The sequence below is a fragment of the Rhinoraja longicauda genome, chromosome 7 (genome assembly GCF_053455715.1).
Source record: "Rhinoraja longicauda isolate Sanriku21f chromosome 7, sRhiLon1.1, whole genome shotgun sequence".
In the NCBI taxonomy this organism is placed as follows: domain Eukaryota; kingdom Metazoa; phylum Chordata; class Chondrichthyes; order Rajiformes; family Arhynchobatidae; genus Rhinoraja; species Rhinoraja longicauda.
In genome coordinates this window covers 69,160,474-69,181,697 of record NC_135959.1, presented here as the reverse complement: position 1 = coordinate 69,181,697, position 21,224 = coordinate 69,160,474, and the positions used below count along the sequence as shown (strand labels likewise).

Sequence of the window (21,224 nt, the reverse complement as noted above, 5' to 3'; positions counted from 1 at the left end):
CACTATCCAATCTTGAAAAAAATTGATTGGGTCTTCCCCCTCAACTCCCTCTGGCAAGCCAACAATTTTAACATTATTTCTCCTGCTGTAGTTTTCCAAGGCGTCCAACTTCTCCACGATCTTTTTGCTTTCAATTGTTGCAGCAGTAATACTATCTTCATTTTTTTCCACTCTAGATTTTAACATTTCATTTTCCATTTCTATATTATCCACTCTGTTTATCACTGTTTGAAAATTCTCCTCCATTTTTTTCAAAGTCTTATATATTTCCTTATGCAGTTCCTTATTATCTCTCCTCAATGCTTTCACTTCATTTTCCATCACTTTGTTATCTCCTTCAATTTTCTTGAGCCTGTTAATGATTTCTTCAAGCATCGCTTTAATTTTAATCTCTGAATCTTCTTGATCTCCTTTTTCCACTTCCACTGCTAGTTCCCTCCTCGTCACTCGTTTCCGAAACTTCAGCCTCTCGGCCAACAGAGGGCCATGCCTCTCCGCCTGCTGAGGGCTCCTCAAATCCAGGCCCCTGCTCCGTCGGGGCTGTAGGCCTACCTTCGATTTTTTTTCTTGATTCCTTTGGTGGATTTCTTTGCTTCTGTGGCAGCTGTGCTCCCTTCTTTTCTTTCTTGGGAGTCATCAGTACGTTCTGTATACTTTTAACTTTAAATTAAAGTACTTGAATTCTTTTAGTGCGTCTTTTTTTGGTAGTTTAGGGCTTTGTTTTCGAGAGTGCTGAAAAGTTATGTCTACTCAGCCAGACATTGGACACGCCCCCCTCTACCTATTGTACTTGAGTTTGACCTGATGGTATTATTGTATTATCTGATCTGATGGATGACATGCAACACAAAGCTTTTCACTGTACCTCAGTACACGTGACAACAATAAACCTAAACCTAAACCTGGAAAACAAACTCAAAGGTCTAAATATTGCAGTGTGCCATTACATGAATGTTACCACATGGTTACAGCATAGAGCACTGAAAGTGACTTTTGACTTTGGCACCCCTGGGGCAAATGTAAGTGGCATCCTCCAGGGGTATTTAATTATTGTTCAATGCTTTTTGTGCAAGAAGAAAACGTGGCTTTCAGGATTGAGGCTGGTTTCAGAGAGTTTGAAGGGATATGGACCAAATGCAAGCCGGTGGGATTAGTGTAGCCTGGACATGTTGGCTGGTGTGGGCAAGTTGGGCCAAAGGGCCTGTTTCCAGACTATAACATGCTGTGACTCTAGGTAAGTACAGGAGCTCTTTGGGTTAGGAAAAACCTGATTTTACACAAATTCTTCCCCATACTTTTAATGTGGTTTTCAAGATAATAATAATAATCTTTTTTTTTGTGGTATCACAAAATGCTGGAGTAACTCAGCAGGTCAGGCAGCATCTTGAAGAGAAGGAATGGGTGACGTTTCGGGTCGAGACCCTTCTTCAGACTGATGTCGGGGGGGGACAAAGAACGCTTGGGCAGCTTACAGCCCAGCGGTATGAACATTGACTTCTCTAACTTTAGATAGTTCCTCAGTCCCTCTTCCCCCCCCCCCTCCCAGTTCTCCTACTGTCTTCCTGTCTCCACCTATATCCTTTCTTTGTCCCACCCCCCTGACATCAGTCTGAAGAAGGGTCTCGACCCTTCTCTCCAAGATGCTGCCTGACCTGCTGAGTTACTCCAGCATTTTGTGATACCTTCGATTTGTACCAGCATCTGCAGTTATTTTCCGACCCATTTTTTTTGTGGTGTTCATTAATGTCAAGATACAGTATATATTCCATTAGTTTAATTAGGAATCGTGTAAAGGCCCTGTCACACTTAGGCAATTCTTTAGGCGACTGCTGCTGACTCTCATAGTCTTAGCAGCTCGTCGAAAAACCTGCGACTGGACCCCCCCCACGACAATGTCTATGACAAGCTACAACAACCTACCACCTAGTCGACGTCAAGCTACCGACAACCGGCGACCCAATCGTCACGACCTAGGACGTCCACCTACGACCGCACCAACGACAACCTACGATGACACCTATGACAACCTACGACCACACAGGCAACAACCTAGGACAACCGAAGTCAACCTACGTCCACCCACGACAAGCTAACACAAGCTAAGACCCTGTCGGTGACAACTGAAGACAACTGAAGACAACTGTAGACAATTCACGTCATTTTGGCCTCCAAAACAATGGAGTCACCCAGTTTGCCTATAAAAGGGTTTCCAATCATTCTGCATCATGACTATTTGAAAGTGATGCCATGCGACACCACTCTGAAATACAATATTGTCATACATCAATTTTGCCATCAAAATGTCAAGCACAACGACAAAAAAAGGTTAATAAGAACATACAACAGTGCATACAAAAATATGATAATCACATAACATTTGTATATATGTATTGTTTTTCAAATATTTATGTACTCTCGTACCCCAAGGAGGGTCATTGAGTTTCAATAAACTTCAAACTTCAAACTTTAAAATTCAAACTTCAAACATAATACAAGTACAAAAACATACAAGACTTAACATCATTTATGGACACGTTACACTGATGGGTGATCTGATAAAAAACTCAAACTCAAGTCCCCACTTGTGTCCGGGGTCTCTGTTCTGGTGGTACCCCCTGGTGTCACTGGTGTAGGTCTGGGTGTGCCAAGGCAGGGGTAGTCTGTGAATGCAGCTGAGAGCGCAGAGAAGCTGCTAGATCTTGCAGGCTGCAAGGCAGTGCATGTGGAAGTAATGGCGACCTGCTGTGATGGTGCTGATGGTGTCAAGCAGTGAGTTCTTCCCGGCCTTGGTTCTGTAATGTTGGTGGTTCTTGTCATACAACACTGGGTTTGACTGATACTACTCGACCAGCTCTCCTTCTTGTTCTCTGCTGAACACGTAAGGAAGTACCTTGGGTCTCCTGACAGTTGAGGCATCAGTGTCCTGAGCATCATCTGATGCTGAGTCTGGGTCAGCAGTAGCAGCAGCAGTAGTACCTGTAGTCTTGGCAGGGAGGCCAGTCCGGGCTGGGCTGGTGGTGGAGACAAGGGCCACCTCCCTGGTCTCCTCCTGGGCCTCCTCCTCCTGGGCCTCCTCCTCCTGGGCCTGCTCCTCCTGGGCCTGCTCCTCCTGGGCCTGCTCCTCCTGGGCCTGCTCCTCGTGGGCCTCTTCTTCCTGGGCCTGCTCCTCCTGGGCCTCCTCCTCCTGAGCCTCCTCCTCCTGGGCCTCCTCCTCCTGGGCCTGCTCCTCCTGGGCCTGCTCCTCCTGGGCCTGCTCCTCCTGGGCCTGCTCCTCGTGGGCCTCTTCTTCCTGGGCCTGCTCCTCCTGGGCCTCCTCCTCCTGAGCCTCCTCCTCCTGGGCCTCCTCCTCCTGGGCCTGCTCCTCCTGGGCCTCCTCCTCCTGGGCCTCCTCCTCCTGGGCCTGCTCCTCCTGGGCCGGCTCCTCCTGGGCCTGCTCCTCCTGGGCCTGCTCCTCCTGGGCCTGCTCCTCGTGGGCCTCTTCCTCCAGGGCCTCCTCCTACTGGGCCTCCTCCTGGGCTTCCTCCTCCTGGGCCTCCTCCTCCTGGACCAGCTCCTCCTGGGTCTGCTCCTCCTGGGCCTGCTCCTCCTGGGCCTGCTCCTCCTGGGCCTCCTCCTCCTGGGCCTCCTCCTCCTGGGCCTCTTCCTTGGCTTCCTCCTCCTGGGCCTCCTCCTCCTGGGCCTGCTCCCCCTGGGCCTGCTCCTCCTGGGCCTCCTCCTGGGCCTGCTCCTCCTGGGCCTCCTACTCCTGGGCCGGCTCCTCCTGGGCCTGCTCCTCCTGGGCCTGCTCCTCCTGGGCCTCCTCCTCCTGGGCCTCCTCCTCCTGGGTCTCCTCCTCCTGGGCCTCCTCCTCCTGGGCCGGCTCCTCCTGGGTCCCCTCAGCCTCCACCTGCCTGGTGGGTGGGGATGGGGGTTGGACCCTGCCCTTGGGCTGCCCCTTCCTTGTCCTTGGAGCCATGTTGTACTATTCAATGTCCACAACACAAAACGCACAATGTCCACGCACTGTAGTCGCCTGACCACGGGCGTTCCCCACGGAGGCACCACTGACGTAGCCTGGCGTAGCTAGTCACGTCAACTGTCACCCATGGCCGCCAACTGTCATAGGTTGCCATAGGTTGTACCCGGTATGGTCGTAGCTTGTCGTCGGTGTGGTCGTACATTGTTGTAGATTGTCGCCGATATAGGCGTACATGGACTTCATTCATCAGCATCACGACTGGCTGTTGTAGCTTGACTTCTGTGGACTTGGGTTTTTCCAATGCCTGTTGCAACTTGACTTCTCGTGACGGTACCTGTCGCCGGTTGACGTAGGTTGACCTAGGTAGTCGCCAATGGAATTCACCGAAGCCAGCACTGGCGCCAACCCACGACAGCACTTACATCAGGAGACGTCAAGCTACGCTCACTGGCATCAAACCCACTGTCGTTGAAAAATTTTCAACATTCTGAAAATCCAGTGTCGACCAGAAAGACGCTACGACTCTTTGGAGACGACTCACGACCACACAGGCGACACCCCGGCAAACATGTGGCGACAGCCTAGTCGCCTGTAGTCGCCTAAAAAATCGCCGAAGTGGGACAGGGGTTTTAGGGTGAATATTTGAGGAATTGAAAGAATTATAGCAAATGTATGTCGAACAATATGATATGGATAGCGATAGAAAATGACAGGTTTGATTAATAGAGAAATTGGCTTACGGATACTTGTCATGCGAGTTTTTATGCATGGTCTTACATAACACAAAAGCTACCTGTAGTGGGGCTTATGTTAATAGGGTCTGGTGTTGCAGAATGAACCCATGCTGATATCGCTAATACTCGACAAGATGATGTGGACTAATTTTCACATCAACAAGGCAAAAGACGTGTTGGATGTGTAATGGCATCATTTAATCAACATCTGATGTGGAAAGGGGTTATGGGGAGAAGGCAGGAGAATTGGGCTTAGGAGGGAGAGATAGATCAGCCATGATTGAATGGTGGAGGAGACTTGATGGGCCGAATGGCCTAATTCTGCTCCTATCACTTATGAACTTATGAACACATGAACTTCACGTCAGAATGCAAGGGTGATACTCATAGCAGCCTAATAGCAGCAGAGGAGCCTAGCTTAATTTCCAAATTGACATGAAGCAAGCAAGAAATGATCACGCTCACATTTTACTGGATTTTCAAAGCGCATTTTCAATCGCATAATATTTAAGATGCATTGTGAATTATCTTTTTGGCAAATACAAGATTGAAAGATATGCTTTATCAGAAGCATCCTGCTGGCCTGCCCCGAACAGATTCAAACTCAATATTGTTCTCCTTGGGCTAGTCAAGTCAAGTCAAGTCAAATTTATTTGTCACATACACATACATGATGTGCAGTGAAATGAAAGTGGCAATGCCTGCGGGTTGTGCACAAAAAGAATTACAGTTACAGCATATAAATAAAGTTAATAAGTTACTATTATTGTCGACAAAAATTTAGTCTCTGGGGTTATAAAAATTGACAGTCCTGATGGCCTGTGGGAAGAAGCTCCGTCTCATCCTCTCCGTTTTCACAGCGTGACAGCGGAGGCGTTTGCCTGATCGTAGCATCTGGAACAGTCCGTTACTGGGGTGGCAGGGGTCCCTCATGATCTTGCTTGCTCTGGATCTGCACCTCCTGATGTATAGGTCCTGCAGGGGGACGAGTGTAGTTCCCATGGTGCGTTCTGCCGAACGCACTACTCTCTGCAGGGCTATCCTGTCCTGGGCAGAGCTGTTCCCAAACCAGACTGTAATGTTGCCGGACAGGATGCTCTCTACAGGCTTGGCTCAAGTATCCAAGTAGCCTTTCTTAAATTTATACTTGCTTGTTACTTGATCACATAAAGTGAAGTGTGTTAAGCTGTGTAATAATGCCCCAGAATTTTTTGAAGTGGCTCATTCTCTTCGAGCAATTTTCCCCGACGATAGACACAAAATTGCTGGAGTAACTCAGCGGGACAGGCAGCATCTCTGGAGAGAAGGTATGGGTGACGTTTTGGGTCGACACCCTTCTTAAGGATGTTGCTTGTCCCGCTGAATTACTCCAGCATCTCGTATCTATCTTTGGTGCAGATCCTTCCGACACATGAGCAATTTTCCTCATCAGCTTCAACTCATTCTGTGCTGCAAAGTGGTTGAAGTGTGAATTAGCAAGGGCAGAGAGGATGAATGGGTCATTTGGAGCTTTGATCAACCATGGCACTGTGTTTCCAGTAAGATTTCAGGTGTTACATTTGTTAGCAAATTTCTGAAGAGGTGGCTTCAATATCCGATTATTCAAATCAAATTCCCTGAAACATTTCTGAAATATATTTCACCATTTTTCTCACTAATAGAATGTTTAAATCATTTAGTGTTTTACGGTCATTTGCAACATAAGACAACTCTTGCTCGGTACTAATTGCTGGGAATTGTGTACGTTGATCACAATGTGTTTCATAAACAAACAAATTCTGGGCCATTTCCGATCATGGGTAAGGTTCCGGTATTAATGCTGTGACATTTGCAGAATGCGGAGGTTTCAGTTCAATTCACAGACTTTCTCAATGCCCTATCAATTTCCCATTATAATAATAATAACTGACTTCAGTCTATTAGCTTTCAATATTTGAATAAAACCACATTCACACATCACTGAAGGATTTTTAATACCAATATCTCAAAACTGCTTATTACTATAGTAGTCAGAACAAAATGCAAAACTTGTGCCGCATTGTCATTTGGGCAGGAAGCAATTTCTTCTATTTAAATATACAAAATCTAATTTCATCTTTCCGTATTTAACTTAAAAATTAGCAATGTTATTCTTTGTTCTTCTTTATGGAACTTTTTCTAATCCAATAATTTTGTAACTGTTTGACATGTCATATTAATTTCAGTATACAGAAATTGCCAGCTCTGTGTGTGTGTGTTTACGCACTGTACCAAAATCTAACAATGTGTACTACCAGGACAGAAAGGCTTCCACTTTCATTCAAAGGGAGCTTGTTATGACATTTACAAAAATACCGAGAGATTCTGTGTTTTAATATACCCTGAACTGGTCAGACTGCACACTCATTTGATTAAAACCCCCCTATGAAAACAGATTCTTAATCTCTGAGCTACTGTTCGATTTTTTTCTCGATAAAGTTTCACTGTTTTCATTCAGTGTTCGCTAAACAATGTATTCTTTGCTTCCTGGAGGAGGTCACCATTTCGTTGACACTATACAGAATAAACTTGAATTAATGTATTAATACCTGTCACAGACTGTGTTAAAGATTTTATTCTAACTTAAATTTACATATTTTTGATGCTATTTAATTCAAGAAAGTGAACAGAACAACCATTTAATAGTTTCTAAGGATGAGTGATCTCTTTGCATATTTAAGGTACAAATTGCCAACATAATATTTGTGTGTTTTGTTGGAACTTAATTGAAGAATGTACATGTACATTTTTTCTGCAAACATTGGTGAGCGGAGCACATTCCTTGTATATGCACATACTTGGCCAATAAACTTATTCATTCATTCATTATACTTACCTGTGATACTTCAATGAATTTAACTCTCACATGTTGCTAATTTTAGTTCATGCAAGGGAAACCAAGATCCAGTGAAATGAATTAAACCGTGATTGTGAAAGATAGTATTGCTCGTCCAATCAAAGAAGGGTAGTTTTGAAGAAGAGCATTGAAAGAAACCATTTGGCTTATCGTGCAGTCTTAGATCTTTGAAGGAGAGGTCCAAATGTCCTGGTTTCATTTCCCTGCCAATTTGCAAAACGTTAAAGTAAATATCCAATTCCTATTTTAAAATTGTGATCGTGCCACTGTAATGTAATAGTGCAAACCAGAGCAAGCAACTTGCTAAATTAAAAAAAATAATTATGCATCTCCCTTTCTGGCCCTATTCCCCAATTATTCTAAGCTTCCTGTCTCTGGTTACTGACCCACATGTCAATGTAAACAGTTTCTGGAGGAATTTGATTCCAATTGTGTGAAACATGCCCACTTTGTCCCACATTAAATATGGCAATGGAGGCAGATTGTTCAAGTGGATGAAATGTAGTTATGTACACCTTGAAAAATAGCCCTTAGACATGTTCCTTGGCAAAGTACAACATTAAAGCAAATCATTCAAGGAGCAGTATTTGACATAAAGGGGAAAATGTAGTCCTCCATCAAACACAATGTAACAGCTGGATAAAAACGGTGACTGACTGATTAAACATTTTCTTTATAGCAAAATCTTCAAATACAACAGAATAAAACAAGATACATTGCTACAAACATATGGAGCAATCGCTGGGAGGCAATGACAAATAAATGAAACCTTATTACAGCCCGTGAATATCATAGTCCATCCAAAAATACATAAGTCGCACAGACTGAACAGTCAGTGAACTTTCTTTCAAAAGTACTTTTTGAGAAGCAAGTACATTTTATACTTTCTCAAATAATTTCTTTTAAATATCCGAGAAATCTGAAAATATGAGTCTTGGAAAATATTCATCATTAATTATAAAATATTGGAATTAACATTGTGTATTTCTCTTTTGTTTATTTATTTTATATCCAATCCCCATAATGGACAAATGCTTATTGATATTTTTTGTCGATGAACAGTTGCACTACTTAATATAAAATATGGATTTTAAATGAAACCATCATTTGTCTGCCCTGTCTCTCATCTGTTTGGGTCTTGTGTTAATTTGTTCCACTTTAAATTGACAACATCATTCTCAAATAATAGTAGGAATTTATTTGGAAAGGTAACAATGAGTCTTTGTATTGTCACAGCAACAACCCTGCCTAGAAGACATGGAATCAATGTCTTGGACAGAATATTCAAGGTGAGAAATGTTTTAAAGCATACAACATCAGAAAGTAAAAAGCTTGGGTTATCAGTATTATCTCAATTTCAGAATGGATTGGGGGCAGGCTTGTATATTTATCAATAGGGTATTAAACATTGTCCTCGTCATGCTTATACAAAAATCTTATAAGAATTATTGCATGCTGAAAATATATCCTGCCTGACTTTACTGACTTATCTCACCAGATGCACTGTCGTTTGCTAATGCACCAGGCACCACCTACTGGACCAGAATTAGTGGGAACTCCTAGCACTGGAACTTCATGCCTCTGGCTCCAGTCTCGGAATGCATTTGCTTTATGATGACCAAGCAGAGACCCTGCCCCTGACAGTGTTACGATTCTACTATTATTCTTGGGCGGGCAAGCAGATGACAATGAGCATCATCTCTGAGGATCAGATTTCCAACACCTTGGTCTTGATTGGGTCGACTTGTGCTGGCTGTACCTGGAAACATTGGTGTTCAGCTACTCCTGGGTGGGTCAGTGCTGTTGTTATCTCTGCTCTATGACTGGTCCCCATGGGGAGGTCCAGTGGTTAAAGCCAATCGCACTGCGATTACACTTCTGAGCCCAAGTAGGTGTCCCGACACAACTCCAGGCTTGGGAAGCCTGTCAGCGACACACTTCTCGACACCCTTTGATGCTCTACTTCCCTGATGCATTCCATCCCAGTCTCCACCTTGCCACCAACCCCATGACTTGTGGTCACTTGAGGTCAGGGCTGCATTCCCCATTGAATCTTCTGGTTCCTAAATTCCTGGCCCATCGAATCTGGTCCTGAATGTCCAAATGAATCTGTTGGTGATCAATTTCACCTTCCCTACCTCCTACGTCCACCCTCCATACCTAGAGTCCACACTTGATTAATCCCCCTCAGATGGTCGAATCTCCCAGATGTCCCCTCCATTGAATCCACTGACCACTCCTCCATCCAACCCTTTTCCCCATCCCTGTGGAATCCAATGGTCTGCAGCCCTATCCTGTTTAAACAGTTGATGGCAAGCTGGTTGGTGTGCATCCATTGAGCACATCCATTTCAGTGCACAAACATTTCTGGGAAATAATTCAGTTGATGCAAGATAATTAAAAATAAATATTTTTTCCTCACTGTCCTGTGCTTCATTGAAAATTCAACCTATAAAACAGGAATTGTTTCTGTCATTTTGATGGAATTCCTAGCTGTGTCTAACACTGAATTCTGGAAAATAAACTGCAACCTCACTAGAAAGAATCCAGGATGGCAGTAGATCATACTGGTGTTTTGACATTAATTTCACATTATATCTATCAATTTCCTAGTAAAATTGCCTTTAGGAAAATCAATTTGGCATTTCTCGTGGAGAAACTTGCTGCTGCTAAGATCATTTGATAACAAAGTTTATCCTAGTCTGTATTACAATTCATGTTTCTGTCTCGACCAATGTTTTGAAAGAGTGACAAAAATGACATGGAGTCCATTTGGATGTCACAAGTTGATGATTCCAGCTTTATGTCAATCCGTGATTTTCCTTTGTAGAGTAGATGACCACAGTAGTGATAGTTAATTCCTGAAATTGGGCACAGTTTAAATGAACAATTTTATTTTCATCGTGTGCATTAATTTATCGTTATCTTACTCTGCTAATGGACACTGTAGCAAAGCTTTAAAGATGCAAATTTCCTATGGTAGTTGTCCATAATACACAATGTTTTTCATTCTGCAAACCGTGGGGAAATGTTTTGTAAATGATGGTTTAAAGAATGTGGAGAAAGAGGCAGATTGACTTCTGTCATCATTGATTTTTGCAGGTAGAAAGAAGAGATGACTTGGAAAAACAAACGAAACCACATTTGTTTCAAGAATCACCAAGAACATGAACAGGTGTAATGTTTTTGTTGTGTTCAGAAATCAATTAGGAGACTTACCCGCTCTATCTATGACTTTGCACCTATCTGTGCAGGTAGAAAATTCATTCTTCCTGCTGTTTCGGTGTCAACAGTTCAATGCAATTACACAGCCTTCAGCACTTGTGGGCACTTGTTACGACAAAAGTATCAGGAAATAACTGAAACAAAATACTTTAAATAAAAGAGCCAAAACAAAATAATAAGTTAGAAGTGGACCAGGCCGAAACCACTAGAAAAGCCAATTTTCTAACAATGGCAATTGAAGGTTTAAGAGGCTTTCCTAAAATCTAACTGCTAAAATCAAACAACCATGGTTGCATTTTGAAAAGAAGACATATTCATGATAATTAGCTGGGCTCACAAATCAAGGTGCTCTGGCTCTTGCACAGTGTGGGACCCGACCTCATACCTCCTAGTGTACAAAGCCCTGTATTGAATGAGTAAGAAAATAACTGCAGATGCTGGTACAAATCGAAGGTATTTATTCACAAAATGCTGGAGTAACTCAGCAGGTCGGGCAGCATCTCAGGAGAGAAGGAATGGGTGACGTTTCGGGTCGAGACCCTTCTTCAGACTGATGTCAGGGGGGCGGGACAAAGGAAGGATATAGGTGGAGACAGGAAGATAGAGGGAGAACTGGGAAGGGGGAGGGGAAGAGAGGGACAGAGGAACTATCTAAAGTTGGAGAAGTCAATGTTCATACCGCTGGGCTGCAAGCTGCCCAGGCGAAATATGAGGTTTTGTTCCTCCAATTTCCGGTGGGCCTCACTATGGCACTGGAGGAGGCCCATGACATAAACATCGGACTGGGAGTGGGAGGGGGAGTTGAAGTGCTCAGCCACTGGGAGATCAGGTTGGTTAAGGCGGACTGAACGAAAGTGTTGAGAAGGTTCCTGTCTCCACCTGTATTGAATGATATACTTTTTTTCAACAGTTACCTGGTGCATCAGGGGCACAACTGAACATCACTCTGTCCGTGTTTTTTTGGGGGAAATGGTGCTCCACGAAAAGGTGGCTGAAAACCCCATGGAAAATCTTTTAATTTAAAAAAAAGAATACCTTTTTACTTGATCATCAGATAAGTAGTAAATGTTAGTTTCTTATATTTTGCATCAATTTATAATCAAATGACTTAAAATGTATAATATGCAGTCTGTATCTGTGCTTTATGACACTGACATAGCAAAACAATTGTAGGGATTAATGTGTGAAATACCTTTTTGGCTTCCACAAAAGACTGTGCCAGCTAAATATATGAATATAACATGCACCAGGAAGTTATTACCTTTCAGTTTTAATTTTGATGATTGAAGCATAAGTTAGCCCTCAGGTATATATATTTCCCTGCTGTCCACTTAAAATCCTCACCATCAATTTATCTTCAATTGCATTAGAATTACCTGTGGAACACTAACTTACAATTACTTTCTAATTGTTCATTCTATAGCCGCAAAAAAAGAATGCAGATGCCATCTGATTTAAGGTTTATGCAATTAAATGGCGTATATTGTTTGTTTTGTACTGTATAATTGTTCAAATTGCTAATGAGAAAGGGGTGTATGTTTCACATGGGAACTGGGATAAATATTTCTTAAAGTTCAAGAAACTGTGAACAACTCAATGCCATCTTCACACGGCTGAAACAGGATCACGTTCTGCATGACTGACTTAAGAAGAAGCCTCATATCCCCTTGGCTTATTTTGTTCCCTTCATCTCGTCAGTGAGGTGTGGCAGAGGCAGGTATATATTGGATGGAATATGGGTTGGTTTGATCTTCTCATGTAGCATTGAGTAGACCAGACCAGCTTGTAAATGCTAGACATGAAATAGAAACAAGGAACTTTTCCATGGGAGACAGGAATTTAATATCCTGCTGTGCTATGCAGATGTAGCAGTTTTTTTTGCCTTACTGTAAACCTATACAATGTAAAAGGAGAACTACTGGAAGGAGGCACGCTATGACTAGAAATACAGACTGAATTTAGTATAGAGAAACTGTTCCAAGAAACTCAAAGGTCTGCAGTAACTAGTTCAACAAAGGAAAAGTCTAAACATTAAAACACTTGTATAAAATGGCATGAAAATTAGTCTTGTGTTGCAGTCTTTCCGTCTGTAAAATCCCGCTTGTATCTTTCTTGATATGTGTTTGTCTCACATGTCTAATTCAATCACCCAGATGATCTGCAAAGTGCGACTTGGAGGCAAACGGATCCAATTTCTATCAGTTTCAACTTTGGTCCTTTGAACGTAGGGTCTCCACTGTGGAAATCAAAAATCCACACCAGTCGCTACTCATCATTGGTCGTGTTATCGTCCCAAGTAGCCAGGCCTCCACAGCTCAGCCCAGCACTAGTCTGTGATGCAGAGACTGTCACCACCGTATGCAGCAGAATGAAGACAAGAACACACAGCTTGAGTCTAGTGTTACACAGTCTGGATGCTGCCGATGAGGTCAAGGAGGACCTGTGACACAACACGGGCTTGGTCGCTCCGCTTCCTCCTTTGGATTGTTTCTTTGAAGCTGCATTATGGAACTCCCATCTGACATCACAGCATTCGGGCTCAGCATTTGTTGGATGATTGTTAGGCACACCTGTTTGGACAACAAAATCAAATGTTTCAATGTAGACAAGATCCCTTGTAGTATTGCATCGCGCACTGAACACCAAACCATTTACAGAGCTCGTGCAATTTAATTGTATATATGAACACATGAACATAGATGTCAGGTGAACCACATAGACTCTTATTGTCATTACTGCACTATTATTGTCTGTTTTTTATATGTACATTGTGTGCGTATATGTGTGCGTGTGTGTGTGCATGTGTGTATGTATGTATATATATATATATATATTCACAAAATGCTGGAGTAACTCAGCAGGTCAGGCAGCATCTCAGGAGAGAAGGAATGGGTGATGTTACACACACACACATATATGTGTGGGTATGTGTAAATATACCCACATACATACCTATGTAGGTATATTTACACATACCCACACATATATGTGTGTGTGTATATATATATATATATATATATATATATATATATATACACACACATATTTGTGTGGGTATGTGTAAATATACCCACATACATACCTATGTGGGTATGTGGTTATATATGCACATTACCCACACATATAAACACATATGCGTATATATACACGCACTGAACTTTTTCTTCTCGTTTATCATATTGTTTACAGTGTACTATGTTTACATATTCTGTTGTGCTGCTCCGAGTAAGAATTTAATTGTTCTATCTGGGCATATGATAATAAAACACTTGATTCTTGAGATGTAGTGCATAGTGCATGTTTCTGCGCTGTGTCTCTAAACTAAACTAAAGAGTGTAGGAAGGAACTGCAGATACTGGTTTACACCGAAGAGAGACACAAAATGCTGGAATAACTCAGTGGAACAGCCAGCATCTCTGGAGAGAAGGAATGGGTGACGTTTTGGGTCGAGACCCCTTCTTCAGATATAGTATCCACTCTGTAGGTCACAGGAAAGATCACTGTGTAAGGTTTTGGTCCCTTGAGTAATGTAGAGAACCTGAGATATGAACACTGGCAGGTAATGCTGTAATCCCCAGATTCCTATTTAATACTCTTCTCTCCTTGAGCAACTTTTTTATTTTTACTTCTTACTTGAAATCCACATTTTTTTGCACACTGCATCGCTAAGCTAAAACTAAACAGTTGCCTGAGATTATTATTCATCTGCTTATTTTTTTGTGGGAGGATGGTTCAAAGTTGTACAATCCAAACAGCCATTTAGTTACAGTGCCCCATGCTGAAGGAGTTCAGAAAATCACCTTGTAATTGAAGCATTAAATTGGTTGGGATAAAAATGGCTGCTTGGGCCTACAAGTGTTTGAGACAGTGTTGAATGTGCAAATTGTTTTGTGCCATACTTCTCCAGGAGACCTATCACTGTTTCATTTTGTAATGTCTGTACGGATCAAAAGCAGGCAAATATTAAAGATCATGATGATTTTCTCATTATTCTGACTCAATCTGATCTGCCAAGTGCCGGATAATGATAAGAATACCAGCGTCGCCTTCAACAGCATGGGATGGATCATCCGACCTGCCGCTCACCAGCTTTTTTTCTCTGTAACTTGCACTCCTTTGCTGCTTCTGCCAAACTCTGAATATAGAAGATGGGCACAAAATGCTGGAGTAACTCAGGGGGACAGGCAGCATCTCTGGAGGGAAGGAATGGGTGACATTTTGGGTCGAGACCTTTCCTTCAGAGATGCTGCCTGTCCCGCTGAGTGACTCCAGCATTTTGTGTTTATCTTCAGGTTTAAACCAGCATCTGCAGTTCCCTACTACACACTCCAAATATAAAATTTGCTTTTACAAGTCTTTTTTTTTCTTTAACCTTACCTACTGCACTCAATCAGATGCTGTCTGCTGCTTTTCTGTCTACAGTTATTTCAGGTGCAGCTGAACGCACACAAAGCTGTTGATATCAATGTGACATTCCCATAGAATTTATATTTGAGGCTAACTTAAAGGAAGGTAGATATTTTGCTCAGAGATTTTAATGCATGCACTCAAAGTAAAAGGAACATAAGTTCCTTTCACATGTCACTTGTAAAAAGACAGATGCTTCATTACACATAGAAACATAGAAAGTAGGTGCAGGAGGAGGCCATTCAGCCCTTCCAGCCAGCACCGCCATTCAATATGATCGTGACTGATCATCCAGAATCAGTACCCTGTTCCTGCTTTTTCCCCACATCCCTTGATTCCGTTTGCCCAAAGAGCTAAATCTAACTCTCTCTTGAAAACATCCAGTGAATTGGCCTCCACTGCCTTCTGTGGCAGAGAATTCCACAGTTTCACAACTCTCTCGGTGAAAAAGTTTTTCCTCATCTCAGTCTTAAATGGCTTACCCCTTATTCTTAAACTGTGATGCCTGGTTCTGGACTCCCCCAACATGGGGAACATTTTTATTGCATCTATCCTGCCCAATCCCTGAAGAACTTTATATGTTTCTATAAAATCCCCTCTCATCCTTCTAAATTCCAGTGAATACAAGCCCAGTTGACCAATTCTTTTATTTATACGTATTTATTTAAACGTGCTCCGTACCAATTACTAACCTGCACAGAGAAAACTTGGCAATCCACCGTAGACAAGGTCCGTATTGTCTGGTAAAACAAATGGACACCGTGTCTGGACCTCGGAACAATACTGCTTGCACGGAATTCTGGAGCTACAGTGAAACTGCGTGACCTCAAAGTATTGGGCACACAACCAGGCTTTGTAGACAATCTGTAAAGACAAGACATGGGAGAGTGAGAGCAGGAATCAAAAACTTCCACTGAAGTAAACTGATCATCTTTACAAAGAATAAAACAAGTCACATATGACAACAGAACAGCTTTAAATTGTGAATCAATCATGTCCAATGTTTGTGTGAGTTTCACAATTGTTGCCTTGCACTGGTGCTGATTGGAAAGCACAATTATAATCCGGAAGCAACACACGTATGAAATAGATTTGCTTTGCAACAATCCTGCAGTTCATGTGTAAATGTTGTCCTGAACCCAATATCTGAACCCCTCTGCGTCTTGATCTTCAGATAGCGCTTCTCTCTTTCGACCAGAGGCTGTGCTGTGACCTAGAAAGAGGTGGTGAATTTCATCATCAGTGTCTGCCTTCGCTTGGAGGTGACTCCTGGGAGTATTGAAGCGGTTTATATTTTCCATCGTCTTGCCATGAACTTATTTTTGTCGGAAGACGGTATGGTGCAGCAGGGGTAGGTTACTGGAGCGTCACTGGGTTGTGGGTGTTGTGCAAAATACATCTTCTTGTAACCTTCTGTGAAGAAGGTGCCGATGCCTTGGCCTCTCAGCGTGGCCAAACACAAGCATTGCCTGCATGTAGCAGCTCAACGGAGTTTCACGTGACCTGGTTTCTGAGGTGTAGTCTCTGTAGGCAGACCAAATTCATAATCTACCAGGCAGCAATGATCCCCATCTCACAACACTTCTAAACCCTGGGCTAGCTACAGCAGGCACCTCCAAACACCGCCAATTCTCCTTCAGCAAAATCATCCAAATTTACTGCAAGGACAAAATGATCCAACGTCAGTTTTCTCATCCAGGCCAATGTTCCCATCCTTAAGCCCATGGTTATAATGAGTTGGCTACTTTGGACCGGCTGCATGTTTGCATGCTCGGCACCAGGCTCGAAAAAAAATCACACGCTGTTCTGAATTCTGTCACGAGGAAGAGAATCATCGTGTGCTCAAAATTTGCAACATCCCAACTGCGGCCTGGTGGCGCAGCGGTAGAGTTGCTGCCTTGCAGCGCACGAGACCCAGATTTGATCCCGACTATGGGCGCCGTCTGTACAGAGTTTGTACATCATCCCCGTGACCACGTTGGTTTTCTCCGAGATCTTCGGTTTCCTCCGACACTCCAAAGACGTACAGGTTTGTGGGATAATTGGCTTGGTGTAAATGTAAATTGCCCCTAGTGTGTGTAGGCTAGTGTTAATATGCGGGGAGCAGTGCGGACTCGGTGGGCCAAAGGGCCTGCCTCCGCGCTGTATCTCTGAACTAAACTAAAGTAATCCGTCATTAATTTCTGAAAATCTCTGTCATGATCGTTGAGAGGAGCATCTACTGGAAGGATCCATCTGTAGTTCCCATATTGGCCAACTCAGCCTCCACAAAACCGGAGAGCAAACCACGATCCTCAGTCCTGAGGGACAAACCCTGAAGAAAGATCCAAACCCAACTTAACACAGGAGTAAAGCAGACTAAATGTGCAGGAAGGAACTGCACATGCTGGTCTCCCCTGACTCTCAGTCCGAAGAAGCATCTTGCCCCAAAACGTCACCCAATCCTTCTTTCCAGAGATGCTGCCTGTCCCGCTGAGTTCCTCCAGCATTGTGTGTCACTGGAGTAAAGCAGACTGATTCTGTGGAGGGTTTAGTTGTCATGCATTTTATGTTGAGGTTCTTAACACCCAATTTACACATTTAGCATTGGTAAGGAGCAGTATCAGTTTCACACTCAGCGTTTCTGGATAATGAACGTGATGTCACGCTTCTCAATTTGCAAGGAAAAATTATAATATTTAATTAATCTGAAACATTTTTGGTGCATTAGTCACCAAAGAGAACACATTTCAATGCATCTCAAGTTACATAAATGTAAAATTTGATTATGCTGCTAAAGATGGCTAATGATGATTACCACCGGGTATGGCAGCCTATTTTATCGAGCTGCCTGAAGTCCCCTTCTCTCAAAAGCACACTTAATTATACATACTTTCTTCATTTCTTCATAATTCTTTCTCACCAATCTTCTTAGTAAATGTAACTAGTCAATTGTCACTCAACCTCTTCCTCCCTATGCTGTGTCCCTTTGCGAATTGGAACTCATTGAAACTGGTCATTCTCGGTAATCTCACGAAATCAAGTCATTGCTTACTTGCAGATATTAACTGCGAATGGTCATAAATTATTCCAACAAGGATACCATCCAATCAAGATATGATCTGAACAAACCTCAGCAACTATGAACTTCTATGGACTGTCTTTGCTTGTTGTTTATTCATTGACTGATTTTTTTCAATAAATGCATTGTCTGTGTGCATTGCACTCACAGGCCTATAAATCTGCAGCAGGTAACAATTTCATTGTTTCGTTCACAGTACATATGACAATTAAACACTCTTGACTCCTTTTCAGATGCCGATCACACTTGTGGCCACCATCCAATGCAGGAGAGTTTGACTTTTTCACCCCTAACTTAGGCAACGTCACTTATTACGGCATCAGCTGTCAATACTTGATTCATTCCAAGCAGAGACCAAACCTGGTTTTTTAAAAAAATTACATTCCTCTGCTTACTTTGTGCCAAATTTAAAACAGCATAATTCCTGCTTCATTCATATCACATTTTGTGCTGTTTAAACCGTTTGCCCCGGTCCTCGACTGGGGCACAACTCCCGAGGAAGGCGGGAACTCAGAAACCTAGGTGTCCATTACTGGTGCTCGGCCCATTGTAAAGTTTACCTCAAGCATTGCTTTATTACAAGCACGTTCCCATCCAGGAACACATGCCGATTCGTCACAGCCTCCTTTTGAATGGGGAACAGGATGAAAGAAACCGCAGCCTGGACACAGATAGGTCCCCAGGAACCTACAGCTGATAGCATTAAGCATGGTGTGTAAGAAGGAACTGCAGATGCTGGTTTACACTGAAGAAAGACAAAAAACGCTGGAGTAACTCAGCGGGACAGGCAGCACCTCTGGAGGGAAGGAATGGGTGACGTTTCCGATCGAGACTCTTCATCAGACCTGTCTGCTCAAGGGTCCGATACGTCGCCTATTCTTTTTCTCAAGAGATGCTGCCTGACGCGCTGAGTTACTCCATCTTTTTGTGTCTACCTTCAGCATTAGGTATGGTCTGTAGTTGAGGTAACAGGGTGGGTAGTGGGTATGATCAGTTGCCTCGGGCAGGATTGGTAGTCAACAGTTGTAAATGATCACACTACCAACCCCAACAATTCACCTTCACCTCAGCTAACAATGATCCAATCTACATTTTCTTTGAGCTTTGTCCCCTTTGATCTCTCGTTTACACACCTTACCCTTCCATATCTCTATGTCTCCCTCTCCCCTGAATCTCTAAACTAAACTAAACTAAACTAAAATCTCATATGATCAAGTTCTAACTGATATCTGCCAACATTGCCAACTTTACTCACGTTAACTTATGTACCCTTGCCTTAATTTTTCCACACCATTCACTTTATCCTGAAGATAGACACAAAAAGCTGGGGTAACTCAGCCGGTCACACAGCATCTCTGGAGAAAAGGAATAGGTCACGTTCCGGGTCGAGACTCTTCTTAGTTCCCTTTATTCTAATGTGTTGTAAACTTACCTCTCCGATTCTTTCATCCCAGTTTGAATAGCATTAAGGGCCTGTCCCAGTTATGCGATTTTTAAGGCGACTGCCGGCAACTGTCAAAGTCGTAGCAGATCGCCAAAGTTTTCTTTTACCCTACGACAATGACCGCGACAATACCGAGTCAGGTCGATACAAGTTACTTTTTTTGTGAAACTAGCCCCTGGCTAAGAGATTACACCGTCTTCGGAAACATCGCGAAATTCCCGCGCTTACCCGACCGTCAAACTGTCGCCTCCAATCTACCTGTCAAATGTCCTGACGGTAAATAAATTGGTTAAACAAAACTATCTTCTGGTATCTCCAAATGCCTTTTCTTAATTTAATATTACATGCTTCTAAATGCATCTGCGACAACCTAGCAAACCTGGGGACAGCATGCGACAGCGCCCGCAATAAGCTACGATACCTGGCGACAAGCCAGCTGTGGCCGAGAAATTTCTATCTGGAATTTTTTTCCGCGACGCGCCGAGATCCGCTACGATTCATTGAAGACTCCTCACGATCGTGCCCGCGACACCCCGGCCAACGTTCGGCGACAGCCTAGTCGCTGCCAGTCGCCTTAAAATCGCCTAAGTGGGACAGGCCCTTAAGACTTTCCACCTCCCTCTCATCAATTTATTCTTGGACAATAGGCTTGAGGTATTTCCCTTTATTGTTTCCAGGGTGTGAATTTCCATCAAACAGAACTAACTGCGAGTAGTTTTCAAAGGGCTGTCTGATCAAACCATAGATAGCAAACAAGTTCTTTGTTAGTACAATATTTTTTACCTATTCGTCTTTGAGAGTAGATTGAGCTGCAAGATATGGCAACAACATTCTTAAGCACATCTGTTCCATTAAATTGGAACAAAAGGGTTTGATCTGGCCACAAATCAATCAGAATTGATCTTAATTCCCAGGCACTATTCCTTTCCTCTCATTGATTTAAATTGCTCTTACACACTCCAGAACAAACACTCCTTTTGAAATTTTGTAGCTATTTTCTCACTCCCACAGACATCACAAAAAATCGACTGTGTCGGAAGGAACTGCAGATGCTGGTTTAAACCGAAGATAGAGACAAAAAGCTGGAGTAAAGGGCCTGTCCCACGTAAGCGATTTTTTAGGCGACTGCCGCTTACTAATAACAGTATTAAGAAATTTAATTTAAAAAGTGGTTAAATGGATTTTTGTGAAAAGTGTGTGGGCATTCTTTGAAAATGTACGGGAGATGCATATCTGGCTTCTGGGTTGCATATCTGGGTTGGGAGCCTACTTTAAATGTAATCGCTGATGGCCATAAACATCGCGAAAATTCCCACGCTTACCTGACCGTCAAACTGTCGCCTCCAATCTACCTGTCAAATGTCCTGACGGTAAATAAATTGGTGAAACACAAGTATTTTATGGTATCTTCAAATTACTACTTAATTTAATATTACGTGCTTCTAAATGCATCTAAGACAACCTAGCAAACCCGGGGACAGCATGCGACAGCGCCCGCAATAAGCAACGATACCTGGCGA

The 21,224-nt window shown here is 42.9% G+C and overlaps 1 protein-coding gene across 2 annotated transcripts in view; it reads right to left on the bottom strand.

Moving 5' to 3' along the window:
• Positions 1–6,688: 6,688 nt before the first annotated feature.
• The window catches only part of nalf1b (NALCN channel auxiliary factor 1b), a 641,309-nt gene continuing 626,773 nt past the window's right edge, over positions 6,689–21,224 (bottom strand). The window contains exons 2-3 of one of the 2 annotated variants that reach the window (XM_078402809.1): positions 15,892–16,063; positions 6,689–13,362 (exon numbers count right to left, since the gene is read on the bottom strand). In XM_078402809.1, the coding sequence (XP_078258935.1) occupies positions 13,058–13,362; positions 15,892–16,063 (477 nt within the window). In that variant the 3' untranslated portion in view covers positions 6,689–13,057. The remainder of the gene's footprint in view (positions 13,363–15,891; positions 16,064–21,224) is intronic. The other variant, XM_078402810.1, reaches the window with a different exon arrangement.